The sequence below is a fragment of the Sus scrofa genome, chromosome 5 (assembly GCF_000003025.6).
Source record: "Sus scrofa isolate TJ Tabasco breed Duroc chromosome 5, Sscrofa11.1, whole genome shotgun sequence".
NCBI lineage: Eukaryota > Metazoa > Chordata > Mammalia > Artiodactyla > Suidae > Sus > Sus scrofa.
Genome location: NC_010447.5, coordinates 44,346,796 through 44,370,074, shown reverse-complemented (window position 1 = coordinate 44,370,074; position 23,279 = coordinate 44,346,796). Strand labels below are relative to the sequence as shown.

Below are 23,279 nucleotides of genomic sequence, written 5' to 3'. Positions count from 1 at the left end.
ACAGAAGTCTAATGCTATCTCTGTATATTTAAAAAATCTCCAGCCATACTCTTTCTTGCTTTATGGCTTTTTCCTCAGCCTGGATGCCATTCTCTCTTTTGTATATAAAATTCCTAATCACCCATTAATGTTCAAAGGTTTCCCTCAGTAAAGCTCCACTGACTTGCAGAGTAGGTCAAGTACCATAATATATAGTTTCTTATCAGCTATAATTTTCTTTCATAGCTTAAACACAGCTGTAATGAAGTAACTCAACTGTTTAAAGTTCAGATTCCTCTCATAGAATGTCAGCATCATAAGGGCAAAAACCCCTTTTCTTTTTTCAGTTTCATCTTTAGTATCTAGCATGGTACTTTGCACATAACAAATACTCCAAAAGTGTCTTTTACAATGAAAAATTGTTGAACTCTGCAATTCTAGCAAGAAGGAAGGGAGGGAAGGAAAGAGGCAAAGAAAGAGGGAGGAGATAGAGAATCCATTTCTTCACTTGGAAATTTGCCAAATGTTTATTATATGCAGTTTCTGTGCTGGGTTCTGCTCATGAAGGTATGTGGTCTGATATTCTTCCATAAGTATTACCTAATTTAACTTTATCCTAGACACTAGTTTCTAACTACACTACTTATCTCAGGTGTGGTGTAGGCTGGCAGCTACAGCTCAGATTAGACCCCTAGCCTGGGAACCTCCATATGCCATGGGAGCGGCCTGAAAAGGCAAAAAGACCAAAAAAAAAAAAAACCAAAAAACTTATCTCAGGGATTTAGATTTTGATGAGGATAACCAAAAAGAAAAACAAAACTAAAACCTAATACCATCCAACAAAACAGCTTAATGAAATGTCCAGGAAAACTGGCTACTAAAATATGGCAGGTTGAAAGTTAATTCACATTTACCTACAGCTCACATTCTTTAATATATAAAATATGATATGACTTTTCCTTTTGAAGTAGTAGTTTTTAACATTAGTAGTCTTCTCTATCCTGAGGTCAAAGGCCTAAATATCAGTCTGAAGACATCAAGAATACACATTTCAAGCAGTCATTTAATGGTTAGTTATATGTAATTTCATTAGTGAAGAATTTCCTTTTAACCAAACTGCCAACTTGTCTAAAGTATTTTCGGAAGTGAAAAGAACATACTTGCCCACAGTTATGTGAAAATTCCCTGCTACTTTATTGACATACAGATGACCATGAATTCTGCAAGCATCTGGAGGCTGTGATGAATCATCCTCCCTGTACAACAAGAGATGCTACTGTGACTTACAGCACATTCAATATAGTCACTATCTTCTGGTGAGGAAATTTTGTAGAGGAGAAAGAAATCCCTTAAGATCAACTTTTAGGTAATGTTCTAAATGTCAAAGTAGAATAGCAATTTTTTGAAGTCTACACATTTATTTTAAAAAATACATGTACAAAATGGAAAAAATTACATAATTACTATATATATGTATATTTAAATTATACAAATTTAAAATTCCATGGTTCTTCATATTTAAACAAAAGACTAAGTCCAATGAGGGAAGAAAGATTAAAAGAATTATTAGTCCAATAAAGATATACTTTCATCATCTGGCACTTTAAAGGATAGGAAGAGACGGGAAAAACAATGTGAGATGGGGAGAGCATGCGACTTAATTTCAAATAGACAATTACTAAGCAAATGTAAAATATCTGTATGATTTTAAATTTATTTTTATACCATTTCCAAATATCAGCTCTTATAATCTATGAAAGAGAAAAAAAGTAAAATAAAACATGGAATTCCTAACAAAGCATATACAATCTCATAATGGTAAATTCCATTATTTCATTTTAAAAGAAAGCATCATACAATTTTATAGAAGGTATATCATATATACATAAAAGAGAAAAATTAAATGAAAATGAAAAATATTATTTGTGATAACCCTGATCAATATCGCAGGCTATAGATTTAAGGATAGAAAAGATTTATTCATCATACAGAAACATGAGATTCAGAGAATTAAACCAATACTAAAATTATATCGCTGCAAATTCTTAATGGTTGCACATTTAAAATATACATCTTGGAGTTCCCACCATGGCTCAGTGGTTAACGAATCCAACTAGGAACCATGAGGTTGCAGGTTTGATCCCTGGCCTCACTCAGTGGGTTAAGGATCCGGCATTGCCGTGAGCTGAGGTATAGGTTGCAGACACAGCTCAGATCCTGCGTTGCTGTGGCTGTGGTGTAGGCCAGCAGCTACAGCTCCAATTAGACCCCTAGCCTGGGAATCTCCATATATCATAGGAGTGGCCCTAGAAAAAGGCAAAAAAAAAAAAATACACATCTTACCTTGGTGGAAGTGCTGTTGATGCACTTTTAAAAGCACTTTTAAATATCACATCTTGAAGTGAATGTTCTTCTTGCAGTCTACTCTGAATTCGCTGCAGCATCCTACATATAAAACAAATAGTAGTTTAGAAACGCAGTAAGACAGAGAGAAAGCCAACACTATTTTAAAAACAAAAATGGGTAGCTGACATACCTAAGCCATTAAGTATTATTACAGAACTTCACTGTAAAATAAAGTACAAAGTTTTCTTGGTCATTTCCTTGAAAGTAAAGAAAAACTGGGGTAGTGTGGTTAGAGGCCCAACAGCTGGGCTTTTTAAGCCTTCCTGGTTCCATCTATAACAGATGTAAAACCGGGGTTACCAAGAAGGAGCTTCTGTTTACCTGAATATCGAAATTCATCTATCATGCATAGATAGAGCAATCACAAAATTCTTAGTTTTTGTCAAGCATTGACTATAGTGTTATAGACACAAAGAATGAGACAAATAAGGAACCACATAACAGACTTGAAGAACTTAAAGCAGGAGATTACTAAGGTAAAAATCCACCAGGCCACACTGACATTTAATATCACCAGATATCCGCCTGTTCCAAAGTAATCCAAATTTTATTCTATGACATGACCTTTCTAAAGAAAATAATATATTCTACCTACAGTTTTTAAAAAGAATATCGCATAGAAGGTATAGAATTACAGAGAACAAAGTACACATTTGAGTACCCATGCTTAGATTTTCTTTTTAAATATACTTAGCCACAAAAAACACATTAGATGCTGGAAGATTTTTTTTTTACAAAATTCTTATGTTTACAATAACTTATGAAATTACCTATTCTGAACCAAATCAAGAATATATTTCCCTTTAATATTTCTACTATTTTCAGCAATATATCTGTATCTTTAAATACAATCCTATTTTACCTTCAAGTCTATATTTTTAAACAATTAACATCCAAAGTTCTGTGCATCAGAGTTTAACTTTAGCAGAACAGGAGTTCCTGTCATGGCACAGAGAAAATGAATCTGACTAGGAACTATGAGGTTGCGGGTTCAATCCCAGGCCTCGCTCAGTGGGTTAAGGATCTGGTGTTGCTGTGATCTGTGGTGTAGGTTGCAGATGCGGCTTGGATCCCGAGTTGCTGTGGCTGTGCTGTGGCTGTAGCTGTAGTTCTGATACGACCCCTAGCCTGGGACCCTTGATATACCACAGGTGCAGTCCTAAAAAGCAAAAATAAAATAAATAAATAAATTTACCAGAACAAAATTTATACCCAGAGGGGAAGGAGGAATGAACAGATAAAACACAGAGGATTTTTAGGGCAGTAAAACTACAGGTTCTATAATAGTTGGTACATGTCATTATGGATTTGTTAAAACTCACATCGTATATGATACCAAGAGTGAAGAGGTGATACTGATGTGTCCATTGTGATGCACAAATCATAAGAAATGTACCCACTCCAACATACGATGTTGATAATGGTAGAGATTGTAGATGAGTTGTAGGGGATATTTGCGACTTATGTACTTTTTACTCAATTTTGCTATGAACCTAAAACCACTCTCAAAAAGGCTTTAAAGATATATATAAATAACTTGAAAAAAAGATAAATATAGAAAGGAAGAGAAAGCAAATGTAAATCAGTTAATACTTCATATCCCATCACAATGATACAATAAACATTTTCTAAAAGTACAAGAGAGAGATAAAGAGAGATAATGATACAATAAACATTTTCTAAAAGTACAAGAGAGAGATAAAGTACAAGAGTACCACCTTCTAAGAACACTGTGTAAAACACTGCAATATAAAATAACATGTCATTTTTATACCACAAATTCGGTAGAAATAAAAAGCAGTAATCAAGAAGGCTATATCCAGAGTTTGAGATTTTACTACTATAGGGAAGAGATTCATTGGAATTCTAAATATTTCAAAAAAGCATAATAATTGAAAGAAAAATATCATCAAGTAAATTCAACATGTAAGGAACATTTTGGTATGCACATTATTCAGGTTGTTTGGCTTTGGTCTATTCAAGAGTATTTGTTTAAAAGCAGAACATTGTAATCTAGGAAGCTACAAGAAGCTAGATCCCATCTTCAGAATTATATGTACAAAGACTTAAAATCTTTAGATCTAATGCTAGCAAAAACTGAAACCTTCGTGTTTTTGTATGTCCTGTTCTTCCAGAGTTCAACTTCTAGTGCTGGGCAGAGGGAAAAGAGTTTGATGATACAAAACTGTGTGTGTGTGTATAACTTCTGCCTTAAATATACCAATAAATATTCAAGCTTATATATGAAGTAGAAAACTCTTACTATGGTAGAAAACATATAATTTTAATAGTAAAAATGCAATCTCTTCTCTCACATATTACTAGTCTTGACAATGAATGAAATTCCAGACAAAAGACTTCTCACTTTAATATTTCTGGATTAAAGTAATGTATTTCATCTCTGGATGGCTCTCTAATAAAAGAACTAAAAGTCCAGAGACACCTAATATTTAGTACCTTTGTTCAACTACATTCATTTCAAATTTAAAGACTGCCCCAAATGGCGAAAGTGAAAATTAAAAGAAAAGCATTCTTGAAATGTACATAGGGATTAGAGAGAAAAAAATCAAAAACGAAAAATGGGTAAAAAAAATTTTTTGTAATAATCTAAAATTAGGCATTGTCTTTTTAAATTTTATTTTTTTTTTAATTTTATTTTCCCACTGTACAGCAAGGGGGTCAGGTTATCCTTACATGTATACATTACAATTACAGTTTTTCCCCCACCATTTCTTCTGTTGCAACATGAGTATCTAGACATAGTTCTCAGGCATTGTCTTTTTAAAGCACAAAACGTAGCCTACACTACAAAGACAAAATGGTAAAGTAGAAGAACTAGAGCTCACCTCTCTCAGTCTCTCCCAGCAGGGGACAGACACCATAACGAACAAAACTATGATCTTGCAATCTGCAGAACTAAGCCTATAAAAAACACAGGTTAGAACCTACCCTGGGACCAGCTGGTCCCTGGCCCCTGGGTGATGAAAGGGGAGTGTACTGCTGGGACACACAACATCCTCTAGAGAAGGCCAATTCTCCAAGATGGAAAAACATAACTAAGCTACTATATATATAAGAACACAAATAGAAATTTAAACAAAATGAGATGATAATGAAGTATGTTCCAGACAAATAAAGAAGACAAAAGCCCCAGAACAACTAAGTGAAGTGGATAAAGGCAAACTACCCAAGAAAGATTTCTGAGTAATGATCATAAAGATAATCAAAGAACTCAAGAGAGGAGGAAGACATTACAAGAAGTTTTTTTAAACAAAGATTTAGGAAAAAATAAAGAACAATCAGAGTTGAAGAATATAGTAACTGATATGAAAAATATACTAGAAGGAATCAATAGCTGAATAAATGAGGCAGAAGAATGAATAAGTGAGCTGGAGGACAGAGTGATGAAAATCAAAGCCTCAGAAAATAATAAAGAAAAAAGAAAGGAGGAAAACTTAAAAGGCCACTGGAATAATGTCAAATGTACCAACATTTGCATTAGAGTGGTCCCAGAAGGAGATGAGAAAAAGAGATAAAGGGCCTGAGAAGATATTTGAAGAAATAATAGCTGAAAATTTCCCTAACATGGGAAAGGAAGCAATCACACAAGTCCAGGCACCACAGAGAGTACCTTGCCGGAACAACCCAAGGAGGAACACACTAAAGCACATATAATTGAACTGACAAAAACTAAATATAAAAAGAAAATGTTAGAAGCAATGAGGGGAAAAACAACAAATAACATACAATGGAAGCCCTATAAAGTTATGACCTGATTTTTCAGCAGAAACTCTGTTGGCCAGAAGGGAGCAGCATGGTATATATAAAGTGATGAAAGGGGGAAAACCTATAACCAAGAATATCCTACCCAGCAAGTCTCTACATCAGATGCGAAGGAGAAAGGAAATGCTTTACAGACAAGCAAAAGAAAAAAGAATTTAATACCATCAAACCAGCTTTACAACAAATGCTAAGGGACTTCTCTAGGCGGAAAAAAAAAAAAAGAGCCTCATGTAGAGACAAGAAAATTATGAAATGAGAAAGCTCATCAGTAAAGGAAAACATACAGTAAAGGTAGAATATCATCCACATGTAAGTATGATATCCAAACCAATAATCATGAGGGGGGAAAAGTATAAAAGCAAGATATTTGAAATTAAAGGATCAGAAACTTAATCATGAATACACATACACACAGATAGATATATCAAAACCTCGTGGTAACTGCACACCAAAATTCTGTAACAGATATACACCATGTATATGCTGTCTACAAGAAACCCACTTCAGATCTAAGGATGCATATAGATGGAAAGTAACAGGATGGGAAAAGGTATTGCATACAAATGGAAATTAAAAGAAAACTGGAGTAGCTATACTCTTATCAGCAAAATAGATTTTAAAATAAAGACTGTCACAAGAGACAAAGTAGAACACTACAGGGAGTTCCTTGACGGCTCAGCAGGCTAAGGATCTGGCTTTATCACTGCTGTGACTCGGTTCACTGCTGTAACATAGTTTCAATCTCTTCTGCATGTCACAAGTGAAGCAAGGAAGGAAAAAAAAAAAAGACACTAACATAATGATCAAAGCATCAAAGAAGTATAACAATTTTAAATATGTATGTGCTCAACATAAGAACACCTCAACATACAAAGCAAATGTTAGCAGACATAAAATGAGAAACTGACAGTAACAATAAGTGTAGGGAACTTTAGCACCTCCTTTACATCAATGAACAGATCATCCAGACAGAAAATCAATAAAGAAATATGAAGCCTTAAATGGTAAATTACACCAGATGGGCTTAGTCAACATTTACAGGGCATTCTATCTGAAAGCAGCAGAATATATACACACTCTTTTCAACTCCACATGGAATTTCCTCTATGATGGATCACATGCTAAGCCACAAAGCAAGCCATGCTAAATTAAAGAAAACTGAAATTGTTTCAAAAAACTTTTCCAATTACAGTGATATGAGAATATAAACCAACTACAAGGGAAAAAATGCGAAAAACACAAATGGGAGAGGCTAAAAAATCCTACTAATCAACCCATGGATCACCAAAGAAGTCAAAAAAGAAATAAAAAAATACCTAGAGACAAATGAAAATGAAAACACAGTAATCCAAAACCCATAGGATGGAGTTGCCATCATGGCTCAGCAGTAATGAACCCAACTAGTATCCATGAAGATGTGGGTTCAATCCCTGGCCTCCTTCATCAGATTAAGGACCTGCATTGCTGTGAGCTGTCATGTAGGTTGCAGGTGTGGCTCAGATCCTGTGTTGCTGTGGGTATGGTATAGGCCAGCAGCTATAGCTCTGATTTGACCCCTGGCCTGGGAACTTTCGTATGCTGTGGGTTTGACTCTAAAAAGCAAAAGCAAAACAAAAAACAAAAAATGAAACTTATGGATGCAGCAAAAGCTGTTCTAAGAGGGAAATTTATAGCAATACAAGCTTACCTCAAGAAAAAAGAAAAATCTGAAATAAATAACAGCAACTCAAGAAAGAAGAAGAAAAAAAAAAAAAGATCCAAAGTAGTAGAAAGAAATAAATCATAAAGATCAGAGCAGAAATGAAAGAGAAACTAAAAAAAAAAAAAAAAAAAAAAAGAAAAGATGAATGAAACAAAAAGATAGTTCTTTGAAAAGATAAACCAAATTGATAAATCTTTAGCCAGACTCATCAAGAAAGGAGAGATCCCAAATCAATAAAATTAGAAATGAAAAAGAAGTTACTATCATAAGGAAACAGATACCAATAAAATGGACAATCTAGAAGAAATGGACAAATTCTTAGAAAGGTACAATCTGCCAAGGTTGAACAAAGAATAACTACGAAATATGAACAGACCAATAGAAGCACTTAAATTGAATCTGTGATTTAAAAACTCTCAACAACAAAGGTCCAAGACCAGAGAGCTTCACAGGTGAATTCTACCAAGCATTTAGAGAGGAGTTAACACCTATCCTGAAACTATTCCAAAAAACTGTAGAGCAATACTTCCAAACTCATTTTATGAGGCATCACTCTGATACCAAAACCAGATGAAGATATCACACACACAAAAAAAAATTACAAGACAGTATCACCAACAAACATAAATGAAAAAATCCTCAATGAAATAATAGCAAACCAACTCCAACAATAAATTAAAAAGATCAAATACCATGATCAAGTGAGATTTATCCCAAGGATGCAAGGATTTTTCAGTATCTGCAAATCAAGCAGTGTGATACACCACATAACAAATTAAAGAATAAACACCATAACATCCATAAACACCATAACAACCATAAACATCCCAAGAGCTTCAGAAAAAGCTTTATTTATTTAATTTTGTTTTAATTTTATGGTCATGCCTGCAGCATGTGAAAGTTCCCTGGTAAGAGACTAAATCTGAGCCGCAGCTGCAACCTATGTCACAGGTGTGGCAATGCCAGATCCATTAACCCATTGCACCAGGCCAGGGATCAAAACTGTGCCTTCACAGCAATCTAAGCTGCTGCAATCAGATTCTTAACCCACTTGTCACAGTTGGAAGCCCCAGAAAAAGCCTTTGACAAAATTCAACATCTATTTACGATAAACAGTCTCCAGAAAGTGGGCATAAAGGGAACCTACTTCAACAAAATAAAGGCCATTTATGACAAATGCATAGCTAAAATCATACATAATAGTGAAAGGCTGAAAGCATTTCAGAAAAGATCAGGAACAAGACAAAGATGTCCACTCTCACCATCTTTATTCAACATAGTTTTGGAAGTCCTAGCCACGGTAATCTAAGAAGAAATGAAAGTAATCCAAATTGTAAAAGAAGAAGTGAAAATGTCACTGTTTGTAAATGACATGATACTAGATATATAATATCCTAAAGACACTACCAGAAAACTACTAGAGCTCATCAATGAATTTGGTAAAGCTGCAGGATACAAAATGAATACACAGAAACCTCTTGCATACACTAACAACAAAAGGTCAGAAAGAGAAATTGAGGAAACAATCCCATATACAATTGCATCAGAAAGAATAAAAGAACTAGGTATAAATCTACCTAAGGAGGCAAAAGAACTATACCCTGAAAACTATAAGATACTGATGAAAGAAATCAAATATTACACAAACAGAAAGCTATACCAAGTTCTTGGATTGAAAGAATTAATACTGTCAAAATGACTATACTACCCAAGGCCTTCTACAGATTCCATGCAATCCCTATCAAGCTAAAAATGGCATTTTTCACAGAACTAGAACAAAAAAAATTTTTAATTTGTCAGGAAACACAAAAGACCCCAAATAACCAAAATGATCTTTTTTGGCCACACCCACAGCATATGGAACTTCCTGGATCAGGAATGGGACCCATGCCACGGAAGTGACCCAAGCCACCTCACTGACAATGTCGGATCCATAACCAGCTGAGCCACCAGGGAACTCTAGCCAAAGCAACCTTGAAAGGAATCAGGCTCCCTGACTTCAGTCTCTACTACAAAGCTACAGTGATCAAACTAGTATGGTACTGGAACAAAAACAGAAATATGCATCAGTGGAACAAGATAAAAAGCCCAGAAATAAACCCACGCACCTATGATCAATTAATCTACAACAAAGGAGCAAGAATATACAATGGAGAAAAGACCGCTTCTTCAATAAGTGATGTTGGGAAAAATGGACAGCTACATGTAAAAGAATGAAATCAGAACATTCCCTAAAACCACAAGCAAAAATAAACTCAAAATGGATTAAAAACCTAAATGTAAGACCAAATACCATAAAACTACTAGAGAAAATCAGGCAGAACACTCTCTGACATAAATCACAGCAATATCTTTTTGGATCACTTCATAGAGTAATGGAAATAAAAACAAAAATAAATTAAATGGGACCTAACTAAACTTAAAAGCTTTTGCACAGCAAAGAAAACCATAAACAAAATGAAAAGACAACCTACAGAATGGAAGAAAATATTTGCAAAAGATGCAACTGGCAAGTGAGCAATCTCCAAAATAGACAAACATCTCATGTAGCTTTATATTCAAAAAACAATTCAATCAAAAAATGGACAGATCTAAATAGACATTTCTCCAAAGAAGACAGACAGACCTCCAAAAAGCAAATGAAAAGATGCTCAACATCACCATTTCAAGTCAAAATGACAATGAGCTATCTATTCACACAGGTCAGAATGGTCATCCTGAAAAAGTCTACAAACAATACATGCTGGAGAGGATGTAGAGAAAAGGGACCCCTCCTACACTGTTGGTAGGAAGGTAAACTGGTGCAGCCACCATAAAGAACAGTACGGAGGTTCCTTAAAAAGTGAAAAACAGGAGTCCCTGTTGTGGCTCAGTGGGTTAAGAACCTGAAATTGTATCCGTGCAGATGCAGGTTTGATCCCTGGCATTGCTGAGTGGGTTAAGAATTCAGCGTTGCCACAAGCTAGTGTAGATCGCAAATGCAACCTGGATCCCACATTGCTGTGGCTGTGGTGTAAGGCCCAGCTGTAACTTCAATTCAACCCCTAGCACAGAAACTTTCATAAGCCTCAGGAGCAACCCTAAAAGGAAAAGAAAAAAAAAGCTAAAAATAGAGCTACAACATGATCCTGCAATTCTGCTCCTGGGGATATATCCAGAGAAAACCTAATTTGAAAAGATACATGCACTCCACTGTTCAAAGTAGCACTATTTACAACAGCCAAGATATGTAAGCAACATACGGACAGATGAATGGATAAAGAAGATGTGGTATATTTATACAATGCAATACTACTCAGCCATAAAAATGATGAAATAATGCCATCTGTAGCAACATGGATGGACTGAAGAGATTATCATACTAAATGAAGCCAGAGAAAGACAAATATCATATGACATCACTTACATGTGTAATCTAAAAAAAAAGGATACCAATAAACTTATTTACAAAACAGAAATACTCATAGACAAAAAAACAAACTTATAGTTACCAAAGGAGTTGGAGAAAGAAGGATAAATTAGGAGACTGGGATTAAAATGTGCACATTACTATATATAAATTAAACAATAATGTATTGTATATACAGCACAAGGAATTATGTATTTTATAATAACCTATAATGTAAGAGAATATAAAGGAAGAAAAAATACATATACATTAATGTATGACTGTATCCCTTTGCTCTATACCTAAAACAATAAAAATTTTTTAAAAAAGCATAACCTATAAGCAAAAACAGAGTAGAGGTACAGTAACCATTTACAACAAAGAAATAATATCTTTAATACACAAAGGATTCTTTAAGAAAAAACCCAAAACCAAGCAAAACGTGCACAGGGCATGATCAAACAGTTTCACACACATAAAAATATAACAGGAAAAAAAAAATCCACAGATTCATCAAGAAATGCTAACTAAAACAAGTGCAATACCAGTTTTTACCTATCAAATTAAGAAAAATTTTAAAAGTCTGATTATACCCTGTGTAGCTGGGGTTGTCCAGAAACAAGTGCTTTCATATAGTTTTGGAGTATATGAAACTATTTCAGAAATATCTGGCATTACCTATCAAAAATATTTTTTCAATTTTACTAAGATATAAGTGATATGCCACACTGTATAAGGTGTACAACATATGATTTGACAGATGGACATACTGTGAAATGATTACCATAATAAGTTCAGTTAACAACCACCAACCTCACCATTACAAAGTTTCTTTCCCTGTGATAAGAACTTATAGAAATACTGAATATCCTCTACAAGGGAAATTCTATTCTAGAAACTTTATATATGCATAGGTACACATACACATAAATTCACACAAGCACATAAGGAATATATTTATACATGCACACAAGGAATTAGATTCAAGAATTTTCATTAAGCATGTTTTTAATATTAGGATCCTGCAAGCAATCTAAATGCCCATTGATAAGGATCCAATTAAATGAATTAGTTTATCCATAAAATGTACCATATGTACTAAAGCGAGATGTCCAGGAGTTCCCATTGTGGCGCAGTGGTTAACGAATCCAACTAGGAACCATGAGGTTGTGGGTTTGATCCTTGGCCTTGCTCAGTGGGTTACGGATCTGGTGTTGCCATGAGCTGTGGTGAAGATCACAGATGTGGCTCAGATCCGATTAGACCCCTAGCCTGGGAACCTCCATATGCCACAGGAAGCGGCCCTAGAAAAGGCAAAAAGATAAAAAAAGAAAAAGAAAAGAAAAGAAAATGATGAGGAAGCTTTTACTTTATATTCTTTATATTCATATTTGATCATATATTGCTTTTAAAAATTTTTAAATGGTACAATTTTATTTTATTTTATTTTTTGTCTTTTGTATTTTTAGGGTCACAGCTGCGGCATATGGCGGTTCCTAGGTTAGGGGTCAAATCGGAGCAGTAGCCTCCTGGCCTACACCACAGCCACAGCAAGGCAGGATCCGAGGTAGGTCTGCAACCTACACTACAGCTCACGGCAACGCCAGATCCTGAACCCACTGAGCAGGCCAGGGATCAAACCCGTGTCCTCATGGATACTAGTCGGGTTCATTAACACTGAGAAAGGACAGGAACTTCGTAAATAGTACAATTTTAAAAGAAAATTAAATATATTTATGATTCAAAGTGCATTAGAGAAAAGGTTATATGACTTTCCTAGGTTCTGATAAAAATTTTTTAAATTGCAAAGATCATATTATATACTAAATTCTGCTAATAGTTCATCCAAAGAAATGCCTAGAGAAATGTTAATCTATCAACAATTTACAGTAGACAAAATAAAGCATGATCTAGATTTCTAGGGACCACAATACTTTATTTTCTTATTACCTCTGCCACTCTTTTTGCTGTGGTGAAAGATCAAATATTGCCTGAAATAAAGGAAAACATAATCACTAAGTACAGTCAAATTCTCTTGGCTTTTATATCATAATTTTTAAAAATTTTCTTTGAGCAAGGAACAAACTTAAAGTGCCATTAAAAACAAGTATTCATAATTTACATTTAATCTTTCATAAGTCAAACTCAAAATCTTAAGTGATACTTTTATTCAAAAATAGCACAAAGAAATTTTACTAATTGCAAATATTTTTCTGTTATCTACATTTATAGGAATGGATTCAATGCAATCTATCATATGCACAAAATGGTATCTTGGGACTTAAAATCATTTAAATAATGCCAGCATAGAACTTAGGTATTTCTAAAAATAAAAAAACGAAAAAGACATTAGCTAAAATATATATGCAAGCATCCAAAGCCCATATTCTTGCCAGAAAAATACCATGATATAATCAATCACTTTTGAAATGAGCTAAACAATGGCACTGGATTTCCCAAACTATTAATCAAAAAAGAATAGTTCAAGAAATTTTATCACTATGCTGTTTCCTTAGCATTCTCTAAAAAATTTTAGAGGGTAAGTTCAAGATAATTACCTCCTCACAATTTAAAATAATTAAATTCTCATAATGGCTAAAGAAATAGAAAAATGAGGACACAAACTACATTTTAAAACATTTTAAATTAACATCCACTTATTGGAAATCTTCAAGAATTTATGTAAAGCACATATAAGGAAAACTAAATTGAGAAGAGAGCCCAACACATAGTTTATTTCATGGGATGGAAAAGTCCACGTAAGCAGCAAGTAAATCCCCAATGCTGAGTAACAGAGAAAACAGGTGATAAAAGGCAAGACACTTGAGGAAAAGACAGGCTCCATCCCAAGAACACTCTTAGGAGTTCAACCAAGTGCCAGAGACCACATCACACAGGGCATTCCACAGCAGTGTTAGTCACAGCTTATATGAGGCCTGGACAGTATTCTAAATAAGCAAAAATACTGCCACAGCTAGTTGCCAATGAGGACAGTCACACCAGTCAGTCAAAGAAAAAGAGAATTAACCTAGCTATATTTAACCTGTCAAAACAAACATAGAAAAAAGGAAATTTGGGGTATTCTGGTGAGCCACTCTGCCACCCTGAGCTCAACGTGACTTCCTCCTTTCTTTTCAAAAGCACCTGAAGTTCTAATTTTACTTCAAAGAAACAAAGCATATCTAAATTATACATCCATTTCCTTTCATCTAGTTCTGAAAAAAAAAGTGTGAGTGGGGAAGGGGGTGGGAACTGTCTATTTCAACTCTCAATCACTTAATTTGCCACTTATTTCTGCATCCTAAAGTTAAACAAGAAAATAGATATGTATACAGGTAGGCAGGTAGATAGATAAGAAGATTCATTAATTTGAAAGTGGTCAGTCTCAGGTACAAGATTTAATTTTCCTCTACAATGATACTTCCAAAAATAAGAAAAGTAAATTTTTCTAATTATTTCTCAATGAGATTTAATGTCACGAAGATAGAAAAAAAAAATGGAATGATCTACAATATATTAGAGTTGAAAGATAATCACTAAATTTTAACCTATAATGAAAGCATTGAAAAAAAGATTGATCCCATTGGACCAGGGCAAAGTTCAAAACATGCATCTGATGGAAAAACTGATAAAGATATTGAGCATAGCTTCATAAAATTCAACATCATTTGATAAGAATTTTAAAAAGCAGAAGTAAAAGCACTGATATGAACATCATTAAAGCAAACGAGCAGGCAAAAAAAACTTTTTTTACTTCAGATCATCAATACTACTGAGAAAAAAAATAATTAGAGAATCCACACATGGATATATAGGTAAAATATTTAAAAGAAAAAAAGCATTTAAGTAGACAAATATGTTACCTACAAAGGAAAAAAAAAAAAATGTGCCAGAAGGCAATAAAGGAATATCTATAAAGTTTTGAGTGCAAACAACCGTAACAGCAAGAATTTTATCCTCAGCCAACCTTATATTTTAAAGAACAGAATGACATAAAACACAACCTACAAAGTCCTCACAAAATGATAAATAAAGAAACTAAGAACGGTAGAAAAAAGGAATAAAATGCAAAGTTGAATAATTATTTCTAAACTAGTAATGAAATGTAATGCATATGTTGATATGTCTAATAATAATCATCTTGATCTAAATTTCCAGATAATAGTTTAATATACAATAACATGGTACCTGAATTTTGTAAGATACCTAACTTCCCAAAAAATTGTGATAATTTTATGAGTGAGAATACAGGAGTTAGGAAGTAGAGAGGTTCAGAGCAGCAATAACCAAAGTTACTTTTTCTTTAGAAATTTCTATTTTAAAATGAAGTGTGTACATCAAAAGTTATATACTTTGTTGCTATAAGCTAAAATAATTTGGTAATCAAAGCAGACCTAAGGGCTTCCTTTTTAATCCTCCACACATTCAGTTAATTCTAATCCTCCTAAATCACCTTTAACTTCACTTTGCAATATTGTTTAAAGAGGGTTCAAAAAACCAGCTTTTGGTTTCACTTATCTTTTCTATTGTTTTCTTAGTCTCCATTTCATTTATTTCTGCTCTGATCTTTATGATTTCTTTCCTTCTACTCAGTCGCCACTTGTTTGTGGTTTCAGGGGTTTTTTTGTCTGTTTGTTTTTTGCAGCTTTTTTGTCATTGATTTCTAATCTTATATAGCACTGTAGTCGGAAAAGATGTTTGATATGATTTCAATTTTCTTAAATTGATTGAGGCTTGATTTGTGGCCCAGAATGTGATCTGTCCTTAAGAACATTCCCTGTGTACTTGAGAAGAATGTGCATTCAGCTGCCTTCAGATGGAATGTTCTGACCATTTTGTCTAATATGTCATTTAAGGCCTCTGTTTCTTTTAACAACTTTCTGGATGAATGATCTGTCCATTGTGTAGGTGGGGTGCTAAAGTTCCCAATTATTGTGTTATTGTAGTTTTCTCCTTTTATGTCTGCTAACATTTGCTTTCTATATTCAGGTGCTCCTATGCTGGGTGCCCATATATTTATAACTGTTATAGCTTCTTGGATTGATTCTTTGATCATTATATAATATCTCTTATAAAAGTCTTTATTTTAAAGTTTATTTTTTCTCAGAATGAATGTTACTACTCCAGCTTTTTTTATTTCGATTTGCATGGAATATCTTTTTTCATCCTCTTACTTTCAGTCTATATGTGTTCCCAAAACTGAAGTGGATGGATCTGTTGTAGAGAGTATAGTCATGTGCCTTTTTTTTGTATCCATTCAGCCAGTCTAGGTCTTTTGGTTGGAGCATTTAATCCACTTACATTTAAGGTAATTATTGATAAGTATGTCCTTACTGCCATTTTGGTAACTGTTTTGAATTTGGTTTTGTTGACCTTTTATCTTCCCTTCTATTGTTCCATTTTCTTTTGGTTTGATGATTTATCTTTAGTGTTGTGCTTGAATTTCTTTTTCTTATTTATTTGTATATCTACCATACATTTTTGGTTTGTGGCTGCCATGTTTTGATAAATTGATAAATCCTTAGGACAAACTCATAAAGGCAAAAAGGGAGTAGACTCATCAAAAAATTAAAAATGAAAAAGGAGAGGTTACAATGGACATCATAGAAATACAAAGGATTGTACGAGACTACTACAAGCAATTATATGCCAGTAAAATGGACAAACTAGAAGAAATGGACACATTTTTAGAAAAGAACAATATTCTAAGACTGAATCAGGAAGAAATAGAAAATAGGAATGGACCAGTCACATCTTTTCTGAAATTAAAAGATGTGACTAAAAAACTTCAAAAAATAAAAGTCCAGGACAAGATGGCTTCATAGGCAAATTCTACCAAACATTTAGAGAAGTGCTAATACCTATCTTTCTTTAACTATTCCAAAAAATTGCAGAGGAAGAAACATTCCCAAACTCTTTCTATGAGGCTACCATCACCCTGAGAGCAAAACCAGACAAAGATATCACAAAAAAGTGAAAATTATAGGCCAATATCATTTATTAATGTAGATGCAAAAATCTTCAACAAAATACTAGCAAACTAAATCCAACAATTCATTAACAGGATTATACACCATGATCAAGTGGGATTTATTCAAGGGATGCAAGGATTTCTCAATATCTGCAAATCAGTGTGATAATGATAAATAAAAGAATAAATAAATAAAAGAATAAAATAAATAAAAGAATAAAAACCGTATGATCATCTCAATAGATGCAGGAAAAGCTTTTGACAAAGTCCAACACCCATTTATGATAAAAACCTTCCAGAAAGTGGGCATAGAGGGAACCAACCACAATATAGGTCATATATGACAAACCCACAGCTAACATCATTCTCAACAGAGAAAAGCTAAAAAAATTTCTGCTAAGATCAGGAATAGGACAAGGATGTCCACTCTTGCCACTTTTTTTTTTTTTTTAGGGCCATACCTGTGGTATACAGAGGTTCCCAGTCTAGGAGTCGAATCAGACTGCAACAGCCGGTCTATAACACAAGCCACAGCAATGGAGGATCTAAAGCCATGTCTGCAATCTACATCACAACTCATAGCAATGCCAGATCCTTAATCCACTGAGCAAGACCAGGGGATCATACCTGCATCTTCCCAGATACTAGTCAGGTTCATTACCACTGAGCCCCAACTGGAACTCCCTCTCTTGCTGTTTCTATTCAACATAGTTTTGAAAGTCCTAGCCACAGCATTCAGAGAAGAAAAATGAATCCAAATTGGAAAAGAAATAAAATGATCAGTTTGCAGACGACATGATAGAAAATCCTAAAGATGCTATGAGAAAACTACTAGAGCTCATCAATGAATTCAGTACAGTTGCAAGATACAAAATTAATACACAGAAATCTCTTGCATTCCTAAATACTAGCAACAAAAGATCAGAAAGAGAAGTTAAGGAAACAATTCCATTTAACACTTCAACAACAACCAAAAAAAAATATCTAGGGCTAAACCTCCCTAAGGAGGCAAAAGATCTGTACTCTGAAAACCATAAGTCACTGATCAAAGAAATCGAAGATGACATAGATGGAAGACATAACCATGCTTTTGGAGTAGAAGAATCAATACTGTCAAAATGACTATACTACCCAAGGCAATCTACAGATTCAGTACAATTCCTATTGAATTACCAATGGCATTTTTCACAGAACTAGAACAAAATTTGTTTAAATTTGTATGGAAACACAAAAGACCCCAAATAGCCAAAGCAATTCTGAGAAAGGAAAAATGGAGCTGGAGGAATCAGGCTCCCTGACTTCAGACTATACTACAAAGCTATAGCCATCAGAACATTATGGTACTGGCACAAAAACAGATATATAGAATAGTGGAACAGAATAAAAAGTACAGAAATAAACCCATGCACATGCACTAATGGTCAACTGATCTATGAGAAAGGAGGCAAGAATATGCAATGGATCAAAGAAAGTCTCTTCAATAAGTGGTGTGGGGAAAACTAGACAGCTACATGTAAAAAAATGAAGTTAAGACACTCTAGGAGTTCCTGTCATGGCTCAACCCACTGAGGACCCAAGAGTTTCTCTTTGAGGCCACAGGTTTGATCCCTGGCCTCTCTCAGTGGGTTAAGGATCCAGCACTGTTGTAAGAGGAGCACAGTTCACAGATGCAGCTCAAATCCAGTATTGCCATGGTTGTGGTGGAGGCCTCAGATGAAGTTCCAATTTAATCCCTGGCCCAGGAATTTCTATATGCTGCAGATGTAGCTGTAAAAAGAGAAAAACAAAACAAAACTCTCTCTAGCACCATACACAAAAATAAACTCAAAATGAATTAAAGACCTATATATAAGACCAGATACTATAAAGCTCTTAGAAAAAAACATAGGCAGAACACTGACATAAATTGCAACAATATCTTTTTAGCTCTACCTCCTCGAATAATGAAAAAAATAAAAAATAAACCAATGGAACCTAATTAAACTTGTAGGTTTTTGCAAAAGAAACCATAAACAAAACAAAGAAAACTCACAGAATGGAAGAAATTATTTGCAAATGAAGCAACTGACAAGGAATTACTATCCAAAATATACAAACAACTCCCACAGCTCATTATTAAAAAACAAACAACCCAATTTAAAAAATGAACAGAAGATCTCAATAGACATTTCTCCAATGAAGACATACAGATGGCCAAAAAAACATATGAAAAGATGCTCAACATCACTAATTACTGGAGAAATGAAATCAAAACTACAGTGAGGTATCACCTTACGCCAGTCAGAATGGCCACCATCAAAAAGTGTATAAACAATAAATGCTGGAGAGGGTGAAGAGAAAAAAGAATGCTCCTACACTGCTGGTGGGAATGTACACTGGTACAACCACTATAAAAAAAAAAAAGTATGGAGTTCCTCAAAAAACTAAAAACAGAACTACCATATGATCCATCAATCCCACTCCTGGGCATCTATCCAGAGAAAACCACAATCCAAAAAGATGCATGCACCCCAATGTTCACTGCAGCACTCTTTACAATAGCCAAGCCATAGAAGCAATCTAAATGTCCCTCAACAGAGGAAGGGATAAAGAAGAGTTGATACATATATACAATGGAATCTTAGACACAAAAAAAAAAGAATAAAATAATGCCACTTGCAGCAATGGATGGACACTGAGATTATCATACTAAGTGAAATGAATCAAAGACAAATATCGTATGGTATCACTTATTTGTGCAATCTTAAAAAAAAAAAAAAGGATACAAATGAACTTATTTTTGGAAAGAAACAGACTCATAGGCTTTTAAAACAAATTTATGGTTACCAGAAGGGACAGGAGGTAGCAAGGATGTATTGGAGGTTTAGCACTGCCATATGCACACTGGTATATGACATGACTGGCCTACAGAGACTTGCTGTGTAGCACAGGGAACTCTCCCCAATATTCTGTGATACTCTATATGTGAAAATAATCTGAAAAAAGAATGAATTCTGTATAGCTGAATCATTTCGTTGCACAGAAGAAATTATCACAACACTGTAAATCAACTACACTTCAAGAAAATTTAAAAGGTAGATGGTTCACTACTATCACTGGTAAAACAACTCAAGAATACATTGGTAAACATAAGTACCACAATGCCAACAGAGCAGTCAGCAACTCAAAGTAGCTAGGAGTTCAATGCTTTGTTCTTTAAAGGTTCTTAGTTCTGATCATGACTTCTTATTACCTACCCTTATAATGTGAGTGCCACTAATGTGATGTTCTTTTCTGGTAAATAATTTTTATTTACACACAACCTGTACTTATTGAAAACAATAAGAGAATGTCAGTATTTCCCTAACTCTGGGAAATGGCAGTGTGAAGCAAAGAGAAAGAAGTGAATGCATATGAAATGTCTCCTCTTAGATACTGCTTCATACTTGATTTGAGAAATACAGCTCAAACATTTGTAAAAACTCACATTTGATAAAAGTAAAATACGAATAGAACAAAGAATTTCCAAATCATTAGAAGAAGAAAATTTCATCACTATAGCAACTATATAAAAGAGAAAAGGAAACTTAGAAATCATTGACAAAAAATAAAAATAAGCTATAGCAGCTTATCCAGAAAGTTAACAATGGTCATCTCAAGGCTTTAGTATCAGACACAACTTTCTTCTTCCCCCTAAAGGCTTACACAGAATACAGATTTCTTTCGAATTAAGAATACATATTTAAAAAAAAAAAGCTCAGACAGAATTAAAAGCAATTATCAAAACTTTCTTCGAGGGAACAATTTTTGAAAGCACACTTAAAAAGAACATGTGAATCAAACTTACTGGTTCATAAACTAGACCATCTGTAGATGCAACCATTGTTTCTGCTAAATCCAATACATCTGCTCCAACATCTGTATTAAAAAAAATTAAAGTTTTATATTCTATATTCACAGCCAAACTATATCTGATTGATATAAACTAACAAATTAAGATGACTAATAGAGGAGTTCCCTTGTGACACAGGAGTTTAAGGATCCAGCACTGTCACTGCAGCAGCCCAGGTCACTGCTGTGGCATGGGTTTGATCCCTGACCCAGGAATTTCCACATGCTCAGACATGGCTGAAAAGAAAAAACAAAAAAGATAACTAAGAGAAAACTCACAAATAATGTAGAATCACTTTTCCTATGCTGCTTGTAAGTTAAAACAGTAGCATCATACAGTTTGGGTGGAGCTATTTCCAAAAATTAATAATGCTTTTTCTACTTCTTCCCAGTAAAAAAGATGACTTGGAATCTCACAGTAAAAATGCATAAACTTGGAGTTCTCTTGTGTTACAGTAGGTTAAGGATCAGTGTTGTCACTCTAGCGGCCTGGGATGCCTCTATGGCACAGGTTTGATCCCTGCTGGGAGAACTTCCACATGTCGTGGGCAAAACCAAAAAAAAAAAAAAAAAAAAAAAAAAAAAGAGCATGAACTCTACTGAAGAGCTTTGTAAAAACTGGCAAGAACCTAATCATAATTACTAAATTATTTACATAATTACTAATATTGCTGAACAATATTAATTACAAGGCTTATTTTTTGAGATTAAGAGAAATCTTAAGGCAAAGCTGTTAGTTGGTGACTTTTAAAAAAATCAAAAAATAGGAAAAATTTATTTTGAAAAGGCTAAAACTTGGTTTTCAAACATCTAAAATAATGCAAAATATGATACTCAGGATTAATGCTAACTCAAAGTTTAGACAAAAAGTATTTATTTTCTCTTAAAATTATGAACATAAGGAAAAATAAATGGAAAAGGAAGAGAAATTTAAGATTGTTCTTAGATGAAATCTCCTAGAAATTAATCTCCTTAATTGGAGAAAATAATTTCACACTTGAAAAAATTTTGTCTGAACTAATGAAATTTTGGTCTCTACTTTTCAGGTAGTAATTTAAGATACAGTTTCCTCATTTTTGAGAGCAATACTGATTCAAACATTATCTACCTGGCATATTAATACTTTATCATACTTCTACCGGTATAATTAAAATGAAGTCAGTGAAAAAAACAGAAAAAGAGTGACATCACTGTTAACTTAAAAGACTTGAATCTGTATTTTAATATGCAAAAGTAAAGGGTAGTAAACTGAAACAGTGAAACAAGACATGCGTGTGGAAGTGGGTGTAAAAATTGGTACTCCAAACAAAAAAAGAAATAAAGGATATACCTAAACTAGAACTTTGACTTATAAGAATTTCCTCTAATTTTCTTTCATTTTAATTATAGGGAAGAAATTAAACACTATTAGCTAGGGAAAAATAACTTTCATTCTTAAATGCAAACACAATAATAGTACTTTAAGATATCATAAAGGAAAACTAAAGTTAAAACAACCACTGGTTTTTATTTTTTACTAGCAATCATTTAAACCATAAACTATGTATGCATTCATCAAGATATACTTACATTGACACTTCATGGCAACAGTAATATCTATATTGATTCTCAATTTGCTAAAAGACAAAAAAGAAATATTAATACTTACCAATTTATCAACAAAACATGAGAAATATAAATCAATTGATCTATGAAAAGCTAGGACTTTATACAGAATGAAATATGTCAATAAGATCCTGGATGGCACTTCAGGAGCTTCTGTCATAGTTCAGTGATTAACAAACCTGACTAGTAACCATGAGGTTGTAGGTTCGATCCCTGGCCTCACTCATGCAGTATCACATGGCCAAAACAGGCACTTTAAAAGTAAAAATTTTATTTTATAATTATTTGAAAAAGCTTTTTTTTTTTTCTTTTTTGTCTTTTGCCTTTTCTTGAGCCGCTCCCATAGCATATGGAGGTTCCCAGGCTAGGGGTCCAATCGGAGCTGTAGCCACCGGCCTACACCAGAGCCATAGCAATGCAGGATCCGAGCCGCATCTGCAACCTACACCACAGCTCACGGCAACGCCGGATTGTTAACCCACTGAGCAAGGCCAGGGATCGAACCCACAACCTCATGGTTCCTAGTTGGATTCATTAACCACTGCGGCACGATGGGAACTCCCTTGAAAAGCTTT

General features: G+C 34.1%; 1 protein-coding gene across 2 annotated transcripts in view; it reads right to left on the bottom strand.

Moving 5' to 3' along the window:
- ERGIC2 (ERGIC and golgi 2) overlaps nucleotides 1-23,279 on the bottom strand; it is a 50,554-nt gene that overhangs the window by 14,703 nt on the left and 12,572 nt on the right. For both annotated transcript variants that reach the window (XM_005655651.3, NM_001243932.1), the window contains 5 exon segments: nucleotides 22,669-22,715; nucleotides 21,056-21,126; nucleotides 13,209-13,249; nucleotides 2,323-2,424; nucleotides 1,140-1,235 (listed from right to left, as the gene is read on the bottom strand). In XM_005655651.3, the coding sequence (XP_005655708.1) occupies nucleotides 1,140-1,235; nucleotides 2,323-2,424; nucleotides 13,209-13,249; nucleotides 21,056-21,126; nucleotides 22,669-22,715 (357 nt within the window).